The sequence below is a fragment of the Tauraco erythrolophus genome, chromosome 1 (assembly GCF_009769465.1).
Source record: "Tauraco erythrolophus isolate bTauEry1 chromosome 1, bTauEry1.pri, whole genome shotgun sequence".
Taxonomy (NCBI): Eukaryota; Metazoa; Chordata; class Aves; order Musophagiformes; family Musophagidae; genus Tauraco; species Tauraco erythrolophus.
Window position 1 is genome coordinate 113,705,704 of NC_141465.1, and position 17,113 is coordinate 113,722,816.

Genomic DNA, 17,113 nt, shown 5'->3' on the forward strand with positions numbered 1-17,113 from the left:
GACTGCTCATGTGAGCAAGGAGAGTACCGTGTAGCCTATGGCTTAGCAGGAAAAATATGAGGTTCGTTATTATATTTATGTATGTCCTGTAGTCTTAATCTCAGTAAATTCTATAAAAGTGGGATTTGTTTTATATTGATTTGAGTGTGCATGGAATTGGGGTTAAAATAGGAAAGTGATTTGTCAGACTTCGTAGAGGCAACAGATGGCTGGGAAGAAAAAAATAGGTCTTCCATGAGTCCCGTGCAGTAAAACTCATTTTCTGAATGTTCGAGAACCAAATGGCTGACTCTGCTCTGGACACAAATATTACCCAAAGCCTGATGCACTCTGACATATGACCCTTCCCTGTTCCCACAGGAAAACCTTTACTCCGTGCCTTTCTCCCAGTCTGTAAGGAAGCAGCTGCAGCACATTGCTGCTTCCTGCTCACTGGGTGTTGGTGAAATTTGCTCTTTTTTCTAGGAAAGTTGGAATAAACCAGTAGTAGGTTCTTGCAGTCTAGCGCGGTCGTCTTTGCTTAACCCAGCGCCACACAGAGAGCTGCGATACAAATGAGTAGCAAATACTTGTTTCAGGTATCATTTTAAGAGTTTCCATGCTCTCAGTTGAATGAGAGTAAGAATGATCTTGGGAATTGTAGTTTGAGTTTCCCAGTTTTTGGATACAGTGAAGTGGTCAGAATTTTACACTCGGTAACTTTTATCTATTGAGGTGTATTTTTGCAGCAACGGAAAGAGTTGATGTTTCATTTTAGCATCTGGTATCCAAATTTCCTGATATTCCCCAGACTCCAGAATATGAAGGTCTGCTCTTACATATCACCTTTCTTGGAAGTCTCTTTGGGAAATACCAGAGGCGTTCAGAGCTTTTGACTAAAATCTACAGACCCTGGAGCCATCATGTGGGCGCTTCTTTTTTTTTTATTGCTATGTGTCGTAGAAGTTTGCAGAGGCTGCAAGTGAAATCGGGTGATTTTTAATATTTGAAGCTTCATAAGACAAAGTGAGAAACAGTCCTTTTGGCAAAGGATTTCCAGCTGATACAGGTGTAACACTAGGGGAAAAGCAGGAGCATTAATATCCCCTCTGTGCATGGAGGAATTGTGGCAAGAAGCAAGTAAGGGGCAGTGCAGTCTGAGTTGTGCAGTGGCACCCCCAGGAACTGGAAAACAAATTCTGCTGTTGTCTTGTTTCATAATTCATCATTTTCTGTTTTCTTCCTCCCTCGGCTAATAATCAATGTCCTGTCAACTTCACTACTTTGTTTTACACATTCAACAGGCCAGTGGGGAGAGAGTGAATTTGATCATCTCTAGACCTCTGAAGTCACAGACGGTCAGTATTATCCGAGACACGGGGACTCACAACAGCAACTCACATCAACACCAGTCTCAGCAGCTGTTTCACAGCAGACCCAACTCGCATAAGGTCGGTGTTTCTCTTTCTAAGAGGTATGCATGCAGTTTTAGTCTTGTGATGGTCTAAGTGTGTAGCAAGGCAAGATTGCAAGAAGGACTTATATAGATTCATAGAATGGTTAGGGTTGGAAGGGACCTTAAAGATCATCTAGTTCCAACCCCCCTGCCATGGGCAGGGAAACCCTCCACTACACCAGGTTGCCCAAAGCCTCTTATATCTTCTTTTCTACCTACTTTTTATTTTTAAAAGATGACTTCCAAGTTCTCAAGTCCTGCATCATGTCTGCAGTGGGAACAAAAGATACACAGCAGCTTTTCAGTATATTTTGGATTTGTTGACTGCGATGATCAGCTGTAGTTGTTAGACCTTGTCTGAGACAGTGGCTTGTGTGTTACTGCTGAATGGGAGAGCTATCGTTCAAGACCATTATTTTTTGTTGTTGCTGTCCTGGCTGCAGCCAGCAAGGAGAGGAGATGTAGTGCACACCATCCAGCATGTTGGAGGGATGTGTCATCTCCATGAGCCGCCAGTGCTGGCTGCAAGACTGCTGGGTTCTGTCAAGGTCCAGCTGGGAGAGAAAGGCTGAATGAAGAGACTTTCATGAAGCAAGTGTCAGATTATCCAGAAGATCTGCAGAAATAAACCCTGTGCTTGAGATGTTCTTGTAGTTAGAAAAATACAACGTCTCACTGTTGAGAAGTTGATTTTGTGAAATAATTACATTGACCGTGTCAACCAAGCCACCTTTCCTCCTGTCCACTCTGTTGGCATCACTATTTAACATCATATTTCTGTCAGGAGGATATGCATGTGTTGATAGTATTTTCTTCTGAAAGTTTGGGTAATTTCAGAAAAGAACAAGTGAGGCTCTAGAAGCTTGTTTTCCTCCTGAGGGACAAAGTCGGACCTCCTGAATACAGTTAGCAGCTGTTAGTACTTGCTACAATGTTAGGTCATACCAACACAATGATTACAGCTCATCTATATCAGAGCTTGAACTCACTGTCCATCTGGCAGTGTGGGTTGTGTTTGTATCACGGTTCCAAAGCTGATCCGTCGGCTGAGCCGATTTCGCTCACGTATCGATACCATCCCTGGGCTCTTTCAAAGCGTCACCGTATAAGCACAAGTGGACATCTCCCGTGTTTCATACCATTTGTCTTTGCCTCTCTCTCATTAGCCTACAGTTGACTCAGAAGTCTTCTGGCTTCAAAAATGTTTATGTAATTGCACGGCACCAAAAGCCTGAAAGACTTAAGAAGGAGCTGTCTTCTTAAGCTATGACGTGTATTCGTATAGCTACATATGTGATTAACGTGTATATGCAAGGAGCAGAGAGAGTCAGAAGGAGCATGTGGCACTGGAAGTTGAAGAAAGCAGTGTTGCCATTTTCCAAGAGAAGACAGGGGAATAAATAAGTATTTGCAGTTGGAAGAATCTCCCAGGTTGTTTCTTCTGCTATTTTGGATGCCTAGCAAATGCTCTGTTGATTTAAGATGCTAGTATAGGTATATGTGCAGTGGTTTGAATGAATCACTAAATATCTTGAAGAGCAAGGGCTTCAGCAAATAAAATATACTTTGATTCAAGTTTAGATCATTTCAATGGGGCAAAACTAAATATGGGCTAAACTTTATGATTCAAGTGTTAGAAAATAAAATACAGGATGTCTTCTTGCTTCAAATTTGGGTCTTCTTTGTAATCACTAGGGAGTCTGCACAAGGCACCCGTTACCAGCCTATTGCATTGATTGGCCTTAGTTACTTTGTGCTCTGGGAGATTCTATGTACCAGCTGCAAAATAAAACATGATGTATAAAGGCTTTAAATGGTCTCTCTTTGTCAGCATGAAAACATGTGTTTTCATTTCCTATGAGCTTCTTTGTAGTTCTGGGCCATATTCTACTGACAAATGTCAGTACTGGCAATGCTGATGTTCACCAAGACATCAAAAGATTTGTTTCTGGTTTGTGTCCATTCATTTGATTGCAGGGTTTTGTAGTGCAGTCCTAAAATTTAGCCTATTCCAGTGCAGGATGCTAATGAAAATGAGTGAGATTTTCAAGTTGGGCCTTTATAAGCTTTCTGTCTATATTGAAATATCTGTATCAGTGGCTTTTTTTTTTTTTCCTGACCTGGAGGAAATTCAGCCAAAGCTGATTTGCACTACTTAGTCCTTCAGTTAAAGTCCCGACGTGTAGCTTTGGGGTGTATTTAGTTGGGTTTTGTTCTGGTTTTTTGTTGTTGTTGAAGTTTTAACAATGTTATTTATCCTTGTCAAACAGGATCTCTCCCAGTGTGTCACATGCCAAGAAAAGCACATTACTGTGAAAAAAGAACCACATGAATCTTTGGGAATGACCGTGGCAGGAGGCAGAGGCAGCAAAAGTGGTGAACTGCCCATCTTCGTGACCAGCGTACAGCCTCACGGGTGTTTGGCAAGAGACGGCAGGATTAAACGAGGTGGGGCTTCGCTTTCCGGGTGGCACGGGTGGCCTCTCATCGCTGTTCGATGAGTATGTGCTCTGGAGTCAGGTGGTGTCAAAAAGTCTTTTCACAGATGTAGGGAAGGGCTGGTGGATGCTTTTCTTCATGGTTCAATAATGGAAATACAGTATTTAGTTTTGCGCTTCCACCTTTTCTAGGAAAGGGATGTTTAGAGAACGATAGCAGGGGAAGCGGATAAGAGTAGGAAACGTCTGGTGGAATTCTTTACAGCTGACGGTGATCCCCTGAGCTGAGGGTCTGGCGCGATGCTTCGTGCTGTAGCGCACACATCCTGGTTTTGTGTTTAATTTGGTGGGCTGGGGCCCGTCTCTGTCCGAGGAACCTCAGCTCCTCAGTATAATATCTGATCAGTAGAGCTGCTCTGATGACAGAGCATCACACTCATGCTAAGTTTACCCCCAAAGCTACGTCAGCGTTGACCCTGGTTCCTGACTGCTTTCTTATTCTTGGGTTTGCTGGTCTTCAGGGGTGCTACAGCACCCATCCTTGTTCCTCGGCTTTGCAGAAGGGAACTGGGAGGTGGAGGTTAGACTCAGTGTAGGTGAAGGCAGCCCTGCCCGATCGATAGCAAAGTGTTTAATGATTAAAACATATTGCGTCGTACGTGAAAGAAAGACTGCCTGTGGGATCTCTGCGATTCAGAGTTCAAAGAATTACAGATTGTTTTAGGAAAGAAATGTAGGAAAAAAACCTTCACAGATTGCAAATTTAAAAAGAACTGTGTGGGAGCATCCTCATATGCTACTGAGAGAGAGAGATTTACACCCACATACCAACGGGTATGCTCTCTTCTTCTGTGCTACTGTGAAAAACACTCCATGGAAGAATCGCAATTGCTCTCTCGTTGTGTAATATTAAAGTAGCCGCAGCAGGAACAAAAATGATTCCAAGTTAAGCTGCACCTCAACTTTAGCTTTCCCTGGGAGGAAAAAGCTTTTGAAAAAAAAAATTAGTCTCGTTCCAAACGTGACCCAGATGTTTGCACTTTTGCTATGTTTTTTTCCGGCTTTCATCAGTAAGTGAGACAGTGTGTGAAAGGGGAGACTGTCACTGCTTGGGCAGTAAATAACATTCTTGTTTTCATCCTGAGGCTTTTAAAAAATATTGTAAAATAAAAGAAAAATTTTGGCATTTTTTCGTGGCTTTGACTCTTTCCACATTATCTTGGTAGAGATGCTCACTCTTTCTTCTAATGAACTGGATTTCGTACCAACCTTTCCAGTAGTTTTTGAATTCCATTTTGTTCTCTCGAGTAACAAACTAGAAAAAGCAGACAACCTAAAACACTCTGTGGAGCCTCACTTATCTACAAGAGTTAGTTACTTTGTGATGCCTGTATTGTTCCTTCCATCGTTCTGCCTTCCCTTTTAAAGTTAGGGTGGACCTAAGATCCACCACTGGAAATTATTATGTAGTGGCATCTGCAATAGAAGCTGCAGCTGAGATGGTGAGGTGCTGAGGTAATTTCTACCTCAAATTTTCAGGGCAATATACAATACAAGCCACAGCATTTGATGTGATGTGTGGTAATAAATAACACTGATCCAGCTTAATCGTTCAATATATTAATGTTTCAAACTGACAGTATGAGGCTTCAGAGCTATTCGCAATTCCCAGGCTGTTAGTTCAGACTGTCTCAGCTCCAAAAAATACAGTATCATATGAAACCCTGGCGCGGGAGGTGCTGTCGGTCGGAACGACTCTGACAGACGGATGTGTTCTCACTTGTGCCTTTGAACAGGTGATGTGCTGCTGAACATCAACGGCATCGATTTGACTAACCTAAGTCACAGCGAGGCGGTGGCCATGCTGAAAGCCAGTGCTGCCTCTTCGGTAGTCGCCCTGAAAGCCCTGGAAGTCCAGATTGTAGAAGAACAGCCCCAAGCTAATGAAGAACAATTGAGTACCATCAGTGAAAATGAATACGATGCCAGTTGGTCACCGTCATGGGTCATGTGGCTGGGACTTCCAAGGTATGGAATTAATTGATAAAGTAATTAGTTACCTGTTTTAAGCAAAGCCGGAGAGAGGTGCAAAAGCAGACACCCTATTAGTTGCAGCACATCTGCCCTTATTTCTGCCTGACCAACCATCTTAGCTATATTCGGTTGGCAGCGTGCTTAGGAAGAGGACTGTGGACAGGAGCAATGTTTTCTTAGGAAACTGGAAGATGAATAGACTTGGTTTATTCCTTCGCAAACCATAATAACTACCCATGTGGATTCTTCTCATTGAACACAAGTCACCCTTTCTGTTGCTTCACTGTATCATAACTCCCTGTAAAATATCTGAAGCCAGAGAGATTATTCATAAAAACACAAAGTATTTACCCACGTGCCTCTCTGCTAATCCACTACCTAAATTTACGAGACCAAATATACAACTTCAGACTGTTGGATCAGGCTTGCCATTCTCACAGACTCTTGACACAGGTCTCTTGCATACACACAAGCCCGTAGTTACAAATCCTCACGCGTTTCTTTCAAGAACCCAGTACCATCTCTGCCAAACACAATTACTCTCCAAGATTTGCAGTGAGCAAGCTCTTGCCTAAGAGATCTAGGGAAAACATAGGCCCGCTCCGGAAGGAAATGGGGGACCTGGCTACCCAGGATAAGGAGAAGGCTGAGGTACTCAATGACTTCTTTGCCTCAGTCTTCACTGGCAAGAGCTCCAGCTGCACAGCCCAAGTCACAGAAGGCAAAGGCAGGGACTGGGAGAATGAAAAACCACCCATTGTAGAAGATCAGGTTCAAAACCATCTAAAGAACCTGAAGGTGGACAAGTCCATGGGACCAGACGAGGTGCATCTGCGGGTCCTGAGGGAACTGGCTGATGAAGTTGCTAAGCCACTATCCATCATATTTCAGAGGTCGTGGCAATCTGGTGAAGTTCCCAATGACTGGAAAAGAGGAAACATAGCCCCCATCTTTAAAAAGGGGAAAAAAGAAGACCCAGGGAATTACTAGGCCAGTCAGTCAGTCTCACCTCTGTGCCCTGCAAGATCATGGAGCAGATCCTCCTGGCAACTATGCTAAGGCACATAGAAAATAAGGAGGTGACTGGTGACAGCCAACATGGCTTCACTAAGGGCAGATCCTGCCTGACTAATTTGGTGGCCTTCTATGATGAGGCTACAGCATTGATGGATAGGGGAAGAGCAACTGACATCGTCTACCTGGACTTATCCAAAGCATTTGATACTGTCCCACACCACATCCTTGTCTCTAAACTGGAGAGACATGGATTTGGCGGATGGACCACTTGGTGGATAAAGGATTGTCTGGCTGGTCTCACTCAAAGAGTTGTGGTCAGCGGTTCAATGTCCACATGGAGGCCAGTGACGAGTGGCGTTCCTCAGGGGTCAGTACTGGGGCCGGTGCTATTTAACATCTTTGTTGAAGACATGGACAGTGGGATCGAGTGCACCCTCAGCAAGTTTCATAGAATCATAGAATGGTTAGGGCTGGAAGGGACCTTCAAAGGTCATCTAGTCCAACCCCCCTGCAAGGAACAGGGATATCTCCAACTAGATCAGGTTGCTCAGGGCCTTGAAGTTTGCAGATGACACCAAGCTGTGTGGTGTTGTGGACACGCTGGAGGGAAGGGATGCCATCCAGAGGGACCTTGACAGGCTGGAGAGGTGGGCCCATGTGAACCTCATGAAGTTCAACAAGGCCAAGTGCAAGGTCCTGCACGTGGGTCGGGGCAGTCCCAAGCACAAGTCCAGGCTGGGTGGAGAATGGATTGAGAGCAGCCCTGAGGAAAAGGACTTGGGAGTGCTGGTGGATGAGAAGCTCAACATGAGCCAGCACTGTGCGCTGGCAGCCCAGAAAGCCAACCGTATCCTGGGCTGCATCCAAAGAAGTGTGGCCAGCAGGTTGAGGGAGGTGATTCTGCCCCTCTACTCTGCTCTCGTGAGAAGGCCCCACCTGGAATACTGCGTTTAGCTCTGGAGTCCTCAACACAAGAAGGACATGGAGCAGCTGGAGCAAGTCCAGAGGAGGGCCACGAAGGTGATTTGAGGGCTGGAGGCACCTCTCTTATGAAGACAGGCTGAGAGAGTTGGGGCTGTTCGGCCTGCAGAAGAGAAGGCTCCTAGGTGATCTTATAGCAGCCTTCCAGTACTTAAAGTGGGCCTACAAGAAAGCTGGAGAGGGACTTTTTACAATGGCATGTAGTGATAAGACAAGGGCCAATGGCTTTAAACTGAAAGAGGGGAGATTTAGATTAGATCTAAGGAAGAAATTTTTCACTCAGAGGGTGGTGAGGCACTGGAACAGGTTGCCCAGAGAAGTTGTAGCTGCCCCATCGCTGGAAGTGTTCAAGGCCAGGTTGGATGAGGCTTTGGGCAACCTGGTGTAGTGGAGGGTTTCCCTGCCTATGGCAAGGGTTTTGGAACTAGATGATCTTTGAGATCCCTTCCAACCCAAACCATTCTATGATTCTATAATTTGCAGTCTGCTGGACATCACTGTGTTTCATTTTTACTCTTCTGTTTTTCACTGTCTTGTGGCTACAGCTATAAGCTCATTCAAGCGTTGCTTGCTATCAGGAGCTCCCACTACAGCAAATAGTGGTATTAACTTCAGTCAGGGTGTGCGGGTTAATTCCTCTCCTGCTGATGGAGTTACCATGCTCAAGTCTGTAGTTCAAGCATAAAACCACCACATGAACCAGGTGTATTGGTAGCAGAATTGCAGTTGAAGATAACAGAACCATGCGTTGACCCTCCAAAGATTTTACACTTTTTCATTTAATTTTCTGAGTTTTACAGTCAATTAATTTCTCTTCCATTCAAGTATTATTGAGTTACTTAATCTCAATATCAGCTCTCAGCTTTGGTAAATGTACTTCCTGTCCATGTTTCAGCAGTGATTTATTGCTTATGTGCTACAGATGCTCATGCTGACTCCTAAAGTTATGCTATACATTGTGCTGCTATTCTTTAAAGGAGTGTTGTACATCAGTAAAGAACTTGGCATCTTTTTTACCTAAAAGTTAATTTCTGTGTTGCTTGTGTTTTGTTTTGTTTTGTTTTTTTAATTACAGCCATTGCCAACTTCATTGGCAAAAATTAATTTTCTCTGGGGGAGATAACGTATACCAGTACAGTTAGTGAAGCATGATTCAGACTATTTACGTTCAGTGCAATAAAGTGGTTAATAATTTATATTTTCATTACTGGTGGTGTGTCAGTTCAGAGGCAGAGAAGATGATGTATGGATTTTTACGTCTTTAATGTAGAAAACCCTAAACTGGCTGGGGGTGGAACAAAAATGCACTGCATTTTTGACTTGCAAACTGAATACATTGGGTATCCATTTTCCACCTACATTCTTGCCACCTGTGACATCCTTAAAATGCTGTTCTATTACTGTCAGTTTACAGAGTTAACTGTGTTTAAGTGACTATTCTAGCACTGCATTATTTCTTTTAAAACGCTTTTCTTTCTCAAGAGTGTGGGTTTTTTTTGCTAATGGGTTCGAATATTGCAAAATTACTCTGTTTGGCAAGAGAAATCTCCTCTCCATCCCTCCCCTTCTCTTCCACGCTTGTCACTGTGGTGATGATGAGACAGCAGGTGTTGTGCCTACTGTAAAAATATCTGTGTGGTGTACACGACTTTTTCTCTTCCTGTCCTATGCTTCCATTTCACAGCTGCCTTCATAGCTGCCATGACGTAGTACTGCGGCGGAGCAATTTAGGGAGCTGGGGTTTCAGCATTGTCGGTGGCTACGAGGAGAACCACACGAATCAGCCTTTCTTCATTAAAACGATTGTTCTTGGAACTCCTGCGTACTTTGATGGAAGATTAAAGTAAGTTAAATAACAGTAGTAGTAATAGTAATAATAATAATAAACACTTTTAAATAGTTACGTGTTGGTGCAACTGACTGCTTAATGAAACATGCTGTAGTGCCTTGTGTTGGGGAGGGTCATGCAGCCCACTGGAGCTTTGCCTTCCTGATGAGTGGTGCAGGGAAGTATAGGATGTTTCTACTGGGAAAGGGGCATCTGTCAGAGGTGGTGCTTGTGCTGACCCCTCTGCCATCTCCTGTCCTCCTCCCCAGCTGCGGTGCTGATGTCACCTGCTGTCTCCATCACCCTGTTGAGCTCTTCTTTAGGCCATGAAACATTGCAAAATGTACAGGTGCAGAACTGGCTCGTTCATAACTTTTTTGGCTTCCTAGAGGACAGCTAAAAAATTAGAACTTAGTTCTGTAAAGTGGGGAAAACTGCTTTATCCTTCATATAGCCTTCTGAAGCCGCTGCTGGAAACTGATACTGAAGATGGGTGCTGCTGCTTTAATGGAAAGGCAAGAAGGTAGATGAAAAAGATCTCCGGAAAGATCATTAAGGAACCAAGTCCCCATGCCAGTGCCCTGAGAGTCATTAGTTGGCAGGAAAGACGCCAATAAATGAGGCAAGTTCAGTGGAGGCACCTGAGATAGTGGGAGCTCCACCACTTGCCTGCGAGAAGACTTCAGGGGCACCTAACAGCCCCTTCCAGTACCTAAGAGGAGATGATCAAGGAGACAGAGCCCAGGCTTTTCAGAATGGTGCAGGTAGAGAGGACGAGACAATAGGTGCAAGTGAACAAAAGAGGCTGAGACCGGTTATAAGGAGAAACTATTTCCCTGTGAGGACAGTCAGGCAGTGACACAAGTTGCATGGTCTCTGCTCTTGGGGGTTTCTGAGACCTGGCTGGATAAAGCCTGGAGAGACCTGGTCAGATCTGACTGCTGACCTCGATTTGAGCAGAAGGTGGGACTAGAGATCCTGAGGTCCCTTCTGACCTTAAAGATTATATGATTCTGCTTACACATTATGTTTGGATGCAACCCCCAGGTCTAGTATGCATTTATGCATCTTAGCCCTGTGTAGGATTAATTCAGAATTAGGATTTACGATTCCTATTAAAGGTTCTCTTGTTCGTAAACTGTTTTTTTTTGTGTGTTTGTGAAGGTGGCAGTAAAGAATATGCAACTTGAAGTTTTATGGCATGATTTTTACGTGTAGATTTACTTACAAAGTAATTTAAGGAAAAAAAATGTACTTATGCCTAGAGCCTCGCCAGTAATTGATTTTTTCAGTTCAATGACTAAATAAATAAATGAAAAAATAGCTTGGCTGAAAACAAAATTACGTTTTTTTGGCCAGCTATGAAATAGTTTGAATTGAATTAAATATTTATGTTGAACCCAAAGTAAACAATTTCAGATTGGGGAATTGATAACTAGAAGTCTTCACACAAATGGAAATTCAAGCATTGTTCCTAAGAAGAAGGGAAGAGTGGTTGTGGTCACACTTACCTCCTTGTAAGGAACGGAAAAGATGCTCTTGTGAGATATTGTGATGTAGTACCCTCTGTTCGAATGCACTGTCTCACTGAGAACAAGGGCTTAAAAATGGGCCATCAACAAGCAAGAGCTCCTTAGTGCACTGTCAGTTACCGTGGGGCAGGTCTTTCTGAAGCTGTTCTGTTTTGTTTAAATTCTCTAAATGTTTTGTTAGGCTAGGGAGGAAGGGAGAAAATAACTTCACAGTTGAATAGGTAAGAGAGTTTTCTGCCTAGGTTATCTGTCTGGTGGTGTTTTACAGAAGGTGAAATGATTTCAGCAGAAAGGCTGGGTGAGTGAGATCCCACTGAACTGTAGCATTGTGGTTTGGGCGATGGAGCACCTTGCCTCAGGCAGAGAAAGGCTTTTGAATGCACATTTGCCTGTTGTCAGTCATGCTACCTCTTCTTCCTCGGCTCTGCCTGAGGGGAGAGCTCAGGAGAACATCTTTTTGCTGTCCATTTTGGTGCCTCCTGCAGTTGGGAGGAGCAGTGTCAGGAAAAGACCAGAGTCACGTTCTGCTGCTCTAGGGGATGCCAAACTCATCTTCTCTGTGACTTGAGTCACAAAGAGACTCTGTCTGGAGATGGAGCATGCTCAACATAGGAAGAACTTAGGTGCTTTTTAGAAGTTTCTCTTGAGATTGCAAAAGCTGAAATTTAACCCTTCAGGGTCAATTTTCTCAAGGCCAACAAACAGCACCTTCCCAAATTTATATTCCCTGCTTCAAAACACAGAGATGCTACAGCTTCTCAGTTGAACCATCTGCTGAGGGAGATTTCAAGCCAAATGGTTACGTTTAACAGAGTTGTAAGCCATTGAAAACAAAGTTCTCGGTTGGAATGCAGTTGGTAACCGTAAGTATCTTTACTTACACCTCCTACGGTAACGGCATGTTTGGTGTAAATGTGTTAAAATCCACACAAACAGAAATGCTGCTGTCATGCACACGCTCTCTCGTTATCTTCTCTTGACTCCATTAGATCTTCCCAGCTCTCTCCTCACGTTTCCAGACAGGTCAGCTCTTAATGCAGAACTGTCTTTTTATTGGAATTGAATCACAGTGACTTGGGAACTTCCCACATGAGTTTCAGTAGTACAACAGGCTTAAGACTGAACCCTTTGGGTTTTTTTAGCTGCACTTCCAACCTGATGGAAACCTGTCACCCCAGAGGTGAAGTGCTGTTTGTTGGTGCGTACTAGTTACTGCAGAGCAGTAGTCATCGTTGAGTTTTCTTTCTTCTTGTGTTTTCAGGTGTGGTGATATGATCGTTGCTGTAAACGGACTGTCCACGGTTGGAATGAGCCATTCTGCACTCGTTCCCATGCTGAAGGAGCAAAGGAACAAAGTGACTTTAACGGTGATTTGCTGGCCTGGAAGCCTCATATAGATTTATGAATCACTTCGGTTCAAGCAGCTTCTTTTTCTAGATAGCTGGCACAAAAATCTCCTCTATCTTTCTTTCCCTATTGTTACAGCTGGTTATAAGCAGGGCCAAAACTGCTGTATTTTCTTTTTTACGGGCCTCTCAGATTCACTCTATGTATCTTTCCATCCTGAAATAGCCATTTCTGTTTGCTGTATCCATTGCTGACAAAAATGCAAATATACAGAAGCTCACAAAGAAACTCCCACTCTGATGTGGCCGTCACTGAGCTTTCCCTCTCAGGCTTGTAGAGTCAGCAGAAGAACTTAGTGGTTCTTTGGGTTTCTCTGCACAGTCCTCGAATTATGTGTGATCTATAGACATAATAGCCATGTGCTCGTTCTTCCCTGCGACGAGAATGTGTATCAGTACCGCAGTGACACATCTATCTGCTGCTCTGAATCAAAATCTGTTTCCAAAGGTACGTCTCTTCATTTCGTAAGCCTTTCCATTTTTGATTCAGACTGATTCAAGAAATCCATCTGACCCCTCATAAATTACTTGATCCCCCAAATTTTTCTCGCAGAGCATCAGTGTTCATAGAAAAGTAGGACAAAAGCCTGATATTACTGGAATTTTTATAAAGTGCAATAATTGGACTCTTTGTTAGGAAACTTTAATATATTACAGCGTTTGTATCCTATAATGACAAGAAATATGGAAGTAATTACTGTTGCAATGCTGGCAAGAATACACGTGCCCGAGGTCACCTTTGGGTGAATGGCTCGCAGTATTAGACTTGACTTTACAACCGAATGTTTTGCTATGTCAGAGAATTTTGATGAACATTTTTACAAAAATCATTTTTACCGTTTCTATTGTAGCTGTCACCTCTCGTTATTCATGTGTGGAAACAATACTTGGGCTTGTGCTTTCTGTATGGGAGAATTATTTCCAGGAAAAAGAGCAAGCTATTAAGAAACCATATGTTATGGTTTACAGGTAGGCAGGCTGGAAGGAAGGCTCTTTGAATTCAAGTCCAACTGCAAAGTAAGCTGCAAAGTTCACTTTTATTCTGTCACCGCCTGACAAACGTGCAAATGCCTTGATATCCAATGCTGAAATGATCTCTCTTGTATTTCAGGATTTATTTTTTTTTCCTTTAGAGAGCACCTGCTATTAAGTTGTCAGTAAGAATAATACTATTTCTTTTGGATTGTATTTAGTATTTTTACAAATAAACCTGTAGCTTCTAGACTTTGCCTTTCCATGATATTTGCAGACTAAGCACCCATTTGTTTAAGAAAAGAGAGGTGGAGCGCAGAAAGAAATGTGCTGACCTGGAGCAAACCCTGTGTGTTGTCAGTGTTCTGCGTGTTTGAAAAAGAGCTTCATTTATAAACCAGGTTCCCAACTTGAACTGATTTTATGAATGACCTCTGTATTGTATTATTAATTACCAGAGAATGTATCTGAGAATCACAGCATATTTCAATTGTGGAGCATGAATTTTATTTTCAGACTAAGCTGGTATACTATCGGGGCATATTATCGCATGTCATTAATTCCAGTAGCTTTGTTTTCAAAAGAAATAAAGTTACTCTTTTGCAAAAGAAAAAGTAAAAATCTCGTATGAGTGAAGTGGTTTTATTCCTCTCTGTAATGTATGCTATCAATTTAATTTCATAATATTAAAATACAAAAGAATGTCCTTTACAGTATATTACTGTACTGAGAATCTGTGTTTCTGAAGCAAATACCAAACTTATTTGATACTGCAACTGATCCGAAAACAAATTTTCTCTGATCCCCAGATGCTGTTTAACTGTATACTTTGCTCTTAAAGCAGATTTTTTTTGTAAAGTACATCTTAGTGTAGACTTTAGGGAAGATTCTGACATATGTACTAGATTTAACGTTTTTTATTTTTAAAGTTACCATTTTCATCCAAAACCCTGCAAAAATCAGATTTTTAGATTTTATTTTTCTTTTATATGTGTATGTAACAAAAGCATGGGTTAGCTTAAACTGTGCGGTTTTGTTTCCATGTGCTGTAGCGATAAAACCTTTCTGAGTCAGTTCCCTTCCTCAGTCATTTCTCCCCCTTCTCTTGTAGCTGCGTAGTCGGGTTTGGTTTTCTGTGCCTTCTGTTTTAAATTATTTCAAGATTTATTTTTCTTTCCAGTTATCGCTGTCTAATTGTATGGTATTAACGAAGGATGAATGAAAATAAAAGTTCATTCTACTCATTGCCATAACTCAAAGTATTGCCTCGCTCTTTGCAAAAGATACGGGTAGCTCAGTGCAGACTCGGTTTTTAAAGTTACTTCTTTTCCGCTGTGATTTATCATAAATTTCAGTTAGTGACTGTACCAAAAGAGTCTGAGGGCATGCTCATCCAGCCAGGGTAACATACCAGCGGTTTAACTGGTAATTCCAGCGCTGAGAAGTGTTTCTGAAGACGAGGTAAGAGCTATGCCTTATGGCACTTTGCCACAAGCAGCGTTTCCTCTTTCTCCTCAACGCCAGCTGGTACTCATCAGCTGGAGGATGTTTTCACAGCGTAGATTTGATGCAAGGAGACAGTCTTGCTGGAAACATCAGTTTTACAGCTGAAACTCGAGCCTCCTGGTAATCAATTCCCATCTCCATCTCCTGCAGGCAAGTGTGCTCTATCTTTAGATGTCTGTGAAGCTGGAATCAGTCTAAATGCAGTTTCTTAATGATTTGCAGAAAAGTTGCCCAGAACTTGGCTTCTTATTCCTTGCAGTAGTTAGTGGGTTACGAACAGACAAGTTCCTTTGAAATAAAAGGGTTGTCAGCCACTGGAATAGGCTGCCCAGGGAGATGGTTGAGTCCCCATCCCTGGATGTGTTTAAGAAAAGGGTGGATGAACTACTTGGGGATATGGTTTAATGGGAGATTAGGGATGGTTGGACTGGATGATCTCTAAGGTCTTTTCCAACCTAGAAAATCTATGAAATCTATGAAAACCATGCCTATGTACAGAAACGCAGAAGAAACCGGACACGTCTGCCAGTAGGTTATTAGCTCTTGTACTACTTGTAAGGTAAGAGCCGGACCGTCAAGAGTTTTGATTCACAGGCAGCTTAATGAATTTGTTGTTGCAGCTGAAGGTGCACAGAGCTGTTGTGTGAGGTGTTGGGACCTAGTCATCTGTGTGCTGGAGCTTTGTGAGGGAAACACCTTCCCCATACAACCCTGGGCATCTCCAGCGAAGAATGTAAACCAGTTTATTCTGCTTCACCGCATGCCAATGAAGCGAAATTTGAAGACATTTCATTTGACACTCTAAACTTTCTATTTAGAGTCAGGAGGAACTGGGGGGAAAATTCAACATTGCAAAAGAATTAAGAATTCTTTTATTTGCAAATTCCCTAACAGATTTGGGGCAGATACAATGAAAATCTAAGCCTGGTTCTCAGATACAGTGGGACACAGATAATATTGGAAGCTCCTTTTACTTAAAAAACTTGGCCATTTACTTCTGATGCAGTTTTAATAGATTGTGAAGATTTGTTAATGAACTAAGGTACGTGGTCCTGATGAGTTAAAAGAGTGAATATGCCAGGCAGGGAAGCAATCATGACAAACATGGAATTAAGGCCACACGTGTCTGATGCCACACAGCCCAAGATGTTGTAACACCAAGTAAGGTCAGTGAACATCCTCATCCTGGTTGTCTCAGGCAACTTCTAGGCAAGCTTACTTACCTAAAAAGTGGATCTCCCCTGACACATAGAAAATGGAGAGATGGAAAATTATTTGCAATGGCCTCATCACACCAGACATAAATCTCTCCAGCTAGTGAAGAACAATTCTTAGATGACTTGTTGCCTAGAGGACGGAGAAAGCCTTAGACTTTATGCTTCCGGGGCAATTCAAGTAATGTTATATGGGTGAGGAAGCTGAATTCTAGCTAAATATTGATGTTGTCCTTCTGTTTGTTGCCATATCACATGGATGGGTCCCCTGAATGTTAGCAGTGCGATACGGATGCAATGCCCATGTCAGTGATGCATTGCAATTGATATGATGGTGACAAACTCCCTTCTCTACTGTGACGCAGAAGACTTTGGACAACTCAGAAATCAAAGAGATCTCAGAGTCCAGTGAAAGGTGCACAGCCTGCTCGGCATCAGCCGTGGCGTTCGCTGAGCCTGAAGCTGTTCTAGGAGAAGGAATGTGTTTGGATTTAGGAGTTATTTTTGTTGTTAAACTACGCTGGTAAAGGCTGGCTGGAGGGATCTGTGGGTTGCAAGCACAGCCAAGCAGAAACAGCACGCTCCTCAGAGGGGAAAGCGAGTTTGTTTTGCCAAAGGAGGAATGAGAGCCAACTGCTCCCATTGCAGGAGAGGAAGGAATTGGGCAAGACGTGGAAGGGGAGAGCCTCTTCTGCAACTCTTCGGGGCAAATATCACATCTAAGAGGGGCTGCCCCTCTTCACCCTCCTT

The 17,113-nt window shown here is 42.9% G+C and overlaps 1 protein-coding gene across 1 annotated transcript in view; it reads left to right on the top strand.

The window, feature by feature from the left end:
* The window catches only part of LNX2 (ligand of numb-protein X 2), a 29,580-nt gene extending 15,979 nt beyond the window's left edge, over positions 1-13,601 (top strand). The window contains exons 5-9 of the mRNA XM_009991373.2: positions 1,284-1,430; positions 3,706-3,883; positions 5,670-5,901; positions 9,590-9,748; positions 12,527-13,601. Of these exons, the coding sequence (XP_009989675.1) occupies positions 1,284-1,430; positions 3,706-3,883; positions 5,670-5,901; positions 9,590-9,748; positions 12,527-12,662 (852 nt within the window). The 3' untranslated portion in view covers positions 12,663-13,601. The remainder of the gene's footprint in view (positions 1-1,283; positions 1,431-3,705; positions 3,884-5,669; positions 5,902-9,589; positions 9,749-12,526) is intronic.
* The last annotated feature ends 3,512 nt before the right edge of the window (positions 13,602-17,113 follow it).